Source organism: Dendrobium catenatum, unplaced genomic scaffold, assembly GCF_001605985.2.
Source record: "Dendrobium catenatum unplaced genomic scaffold, ASM160598v2 fragScaff_scaffold_1172, whole genome shotgun sequence".
Classification (NCBI taxonomy): Eukaryota; Viridiplantae; Streptophyta; class Magnoliopsida; order Asparagales; family Orchidaceae; genus Dendrobium; species Dendrobium catenatum.
The window spans coordinates 818827-823516 of record NW_021319634.1 but is presented as its reverse complement, the minus strand read 5'-3'; the positions used below and the strand labels follow the sequence as shown (position 1 = coordinate 823516).

The window sequence follows — 4690 nt, the reverse complement described above, 5'->3', positions numbered from 1 at the left end:
CCAATCTTAAGCATCAAAGTTAAAGAGAAGAGCTTTCGTTTGATTGATACATAAAGCATGAAATTTTTTTGAAGCTGCTTAGAAGCCAAAACAAGCAGAACTGTAAACTTGGAACTATCTCATCCTTCCCAAAGCGCATTCACTGATGATTTTAACTGAACATCCAAATATTGTCAACTTTAATGAGCCTTATAATAAATAAAGAGAGAACCCCTTCCATTATAAAAAACCATACATAAGTATATGAATTTCTATTGTTAATATATCAACTCTATCTACTGATAACGACATATAATGCCCCAGTTATATATTGGAGTAAAACAATAATTTTGAGCATGAATCAATATTTTTGACATGAACAGCTACAAGAGTTCAAAGAGTACAATTGGGCATTTCAAACACAATACATAGAATGTTGTTTACAAGGTTCAATTCGCTCGTTCATGCATGTAGACTACTGGCACATAGCTTCCGTAGTTGAAATAATGTCACCTTAACAAATTAAAGCAAGAAGCAAAACAATGGTACATGTTGCAACCACCCTAAAATAGGGCCTTGACCAACATCTAGCATTAAGTTCCTGAAAAAGACAATAAGGAGATTGAAAAGAGAGTTGCAAAGGACAACTTTCAAGATCATTTTAATAGAATTGCAAAGAAACAATTGCTTGGTTGTGTTTCTGGTGCAAGAATTGATAAATTATGGTAGGAAAATACATTCACACCACTTTTGGGTGACTTCGGAGCAATATTTTTGGAGTCAAAATCTTTCAGTGTTGTTCATTAGTGCATGAGGGAATAAGAAAGAAAAGCCAAAACTAAAATATTTAATGGTTTAGATGGTCAGGAAAATACGTGGATAGGGAAAGAGAGATCAAAACATAGATACCAAGGCAAATGGCAATCCACAATGATGTATGAAATATAAAAATACCTTGAGGGAGGCTAGAGATGGAGAAGCAGATGATGGCCTAAGCCCGGTGAATCCAATATCATATGAAATGCTGCCATCCGCCTTGAAAAGTCCATAGTGTCTCTCTGAACTTGGTCCAGGCTTCAAATTCTCATTAAATAATGCAAAGATATAGGCCTTGACCACCTTTTTTGGCCTAAGTGGAGTCCCTTTCTTTTTTAGAAGCCTCTTACGCAGATTATAGTTGTAGGTCCTTGCATTGTGAACTGTAGCTCCTGCTTCGTTTTCATCCCCATTAGAAGCCCATCCTGTCTCCGAAACCCGAACTTCCATGTCATTATAGCCTGCAGCTTCCAGAGCAGCATAAGCAGCATCTATCATAGCATCAAACATATTATCATAGTGCAAATCAGTCTTCGCATCATATATTCCAGAGTTTGACTGAAAGAGAGCATAGTTAATGTCGATATGCTCAGGATCACTTTTGTAAGCCAAGAATGGATATGCATTGACGTAGAAAGGGGAACCATGCTGTGAGAAGAAGTCCAGAATGGGCTTCATGTAAACTAAAACATCATCTTTAAAGATGCATGATGAAGGAGGATAAGAATTAGCAAAAACAGCCTCAGAATGTGGCGTCCAAATCTCAATAGTATCTGCAAGTTGAAGCCTGGTTAGGGCACTGTAAACATTCTTTATTGCACCCATGAGAGCTTCCTCTAATTCCTGATCTGTTCCTCCTAACACTTCATTCCCAACAGTAATTCCACTGATATGGGTTCCAGGTACAAAGGGCTGAACATTCTCATTAATCCAGTCCATGGCGCGCTCCTCATTTACACTCATATCTTTAAGATACTCATTCCCAATTCCAATAACCAACTCAAGTCCAGACCCCTTAAATGCCTGAATAACACTATGGTCCGCATCAAAGATTTTGATATTTTTCACCCTTGCTGCTTTCAAGAGTGTCACAACACTTTCAGGAGCAGGAATGTTATCAGCAATTCTGCCATAGTTTATCCCATAAGTACCAGTAAACGCATGAGCCGTCAGTATGCCTGTAATAAATTTGTTTTAGCATTCAAAATGCACGAGCTTGCTGATCATAGCTTCTGTTTCATTGTTAATTTGAAATTAGAAGAGAAGGAAATCAGTAAGAATAAGCTTTTGCCATGGTCACAAATTCCTGCACCTCTTGGAGTATATTAAAACATAACCATTTTTTGGTAAATAAATTTGTCAGCTTCAATTAATGTGGCAAAAAAGCATTTTATATATATATATAAAAAAAAGTTCAAGAGTTTAAATGGAAGAAACGACTTCTGTATATTGGCAATTGAGCTATGCAAGGAACATATTTATTGAACAACATAACGTAAAGAAAATTTTGCATTTGCTTACAAAGAGATGCACTTAAGCTTAGCGGATAAATTTGCTTGGCTAATAGCTGAGAGGCACAAAGTAACTTCTAGTATATATAAGACTCTATTAAGTATGTTCCAACGCAAGAATTTCTTTCAAAACATAATACTCACCTTGAATATTGACATGAAGAGCACCTTTTTGTCTGTTTTATATTAAGCTTTTATATGATTTCTGAACAATCAGAAAAGAAGGGAATATACGGAGGAAATGTCAATTCATATTTCATGTATTTGTTTTATTATGATGGTGTGTAATTAATTTTGATTTGCAACATTGACAGAAAAACTGCAACCAGATCCTTATCATAATATATAATTTTCAAGTAATCTGTTATAGTTTTTCATCAAATGAAGGTACATATGCCTTGGTCCAATATTCTAGACTTGTAATACTAGTTTTATAACCTACCACCTCTCATGCAAGGCATCATAATATAAACAAACTAATTCAAAACTTAACCTATAGTGCAGGCAGTAAAAGAAGATCAAAATAGTGCAAGCAAAATCCTGCTTATTTATAAAAGGATTATATACTAGTAGAAAAATCACTATGCGATGACTGAGAGTTGGTAGAATTATAGAAGAAGTTACCATCTTAAGGATAAACATGCAAATAACCTAGTCTTTTAAGCACATACAAATAATTTGAAAAAAATGAAAAAGCATACGGAGTATTATAATTTGGTATTTTGTTTAAGAATATATTGTGAAAAGTGTCCTGAAATGGGGCATAAAAAGCTTTTTTACAATGCAATTATTTTGGTTTCATATATATACTACTAAAGCAAGAATAAGAAACGTTACTTGAGAATCCCATTCACCTCAGAGACATCTAGGAAGAAGCAGAAAAGAAAGTACATGAAACAAGAACATTTCTGACATATTACATTTCTTATTATGGCACAAGAGAGTGGGCTTCAGCATAACGGTTAGGAAGCCATAATGGTCTAAATCGAGGAAACAGTCTGAAGGAGATTGGTAAATTACAAAATAATAATAATAATAATAATGATGATGATGATGATGGTGGATAGAGATTTCATTAAGTTACAAATATTCAACCATGTAGGTTTAAGAGAGAGCTCAGGGAAAGGAGAGCCCCGCTTCAAATTACAACTTCATGTACTTGGACAAATACTTTTTTCACCTTCCCAAACCCAAAAAACTAAAAAGCTTTGCTGAAATTCCATGTAAAGTTGATGGGAAAGCTTACCTTGGTGGAAAGGTAGAAAGAGCATAGAACAGAAGAAGACAAAGACGGGCATCATTCCAAGCCTTCCATTAAGACTCGTACTCTGCAGCATAGTTGTATTCCTCTTCGAAAACAAATGTTTAGCTGCTTGAGGTACTAGTCGTTGGAGGAGGAGGAACTCAGCCATGACGGTACCAACTAACAAAGGTAGGAGAAGATGCTCTTAATGTTAATTAGGAAGTAAGAGAGGCGGGGATGAGGTGAAGAAGGATTCCATGCGTAGAGATGGGATGCGATTACATGACCCGTCGAGTAGAACAGCTCAGATTCCTTGTTTTTTCACCACCCAAAGCAAAGTAACCCCAGAGTAGAGCCACCAGGATTCCGCAAGAAAGGAATTCATGGGGGTCGCATGCGCATCCAATCGAAGCAAAAATAAGCTAAAACTTGTAGCAGAGATGTAGCCCAGAAGCAGGAGAGCGGTGTATGAAAGGCATTTCCCAACGAGGAAGAGCTGAAGAAAAGTTGACTGACTAAACAAGATGATAGAGTTACAGGGACAGTCATCCATGGCGAATAAACTTCACAACGCATGAACGCTGAGATTCTTGAACTTCCACTCTTTTCGACGGGGAAGATGGCAAAATTGAGAATCAGATTCTGTATGTACATGTAAAATGTATATACTACATCAGTCTAACACAGTTTAGTGCACGGTTATGTGATGCGTGTGATGGGCCTTAAGACTTATATTGGGCACCCGATCAAAAAAAAAAAAAAAAAAAAAAAAAAAAAAATCATACAAACTTCCTCCTATATTCCGATATAAGTTTAAATAGTTAAATTCACAATATATATACTTTTTTTGCTTCCACTTAACGCAAGCTCACGCACTTGCAAAAGCCACAACTCACAAGCGTGGCTCACGATTTATTTGGGACGATTTTTTTTTGACTATTTTTAAAAATTAAAATTTAGTTCAAATAAAAAATTAATTTTAAAAACAGTAAAAAGTGCATGCTTTGAGAATTCGTGGCCCAACCTCTTTTGATTTCGTGAGAGTTTTAACGAATTAAGTTTTGGGGTAAATTTTCAGAAGACAGATTGGGTTCGAAATAAGACATACCGAGAGATTTCACCCTCATTATACGAGGACTTT

At 35.9% G+C, this 4690-nt stretch overlaps 1 protein-coding gene across 2 annotated transcripts; it reads right to left on the bottom strand.

The window, feature by feature from the left end:
* Positions 1 to 369: 369 nt before the first annotated feature.
* LOC110097171 (glucan endo-1,3-beta-glucosidase 14) lies at positions 370 to 4222 on the bottom strand. 2 transcript variants are annotated; one of them, XM_028698882.1, is made up of 4 exons: positions 3832 to 4222; positions 3553 to 3729; positions 934 to 1973; positions 370 to 580 (listed from the first exon to the last, which is right to left on the bottom strand). In XM_028698882.1, the coding sequence occupies exons 2-4, from the start codon at positions 3716 to 3718 to the stop codon at positions 494 to 496; spliced, it is 1293 nt and encodes a 430-aa protein (XP_028554715.1). In that variant the 5' UTR covers positions 3719 to 3729; positions 3832 to 4222; the 3' UTR covers positions 370 to 493. The 2 variants fall into 2 exon arrangements, with proteins under 2 accessions (XP_028554715.1, XP_020679080.1); XM_020823421.2 differs by having other exon boundaries at positions 3553 to 4222.
* Between the last annotated feature and the right edge of the window lie 468 nt (positions 4223 to 4690).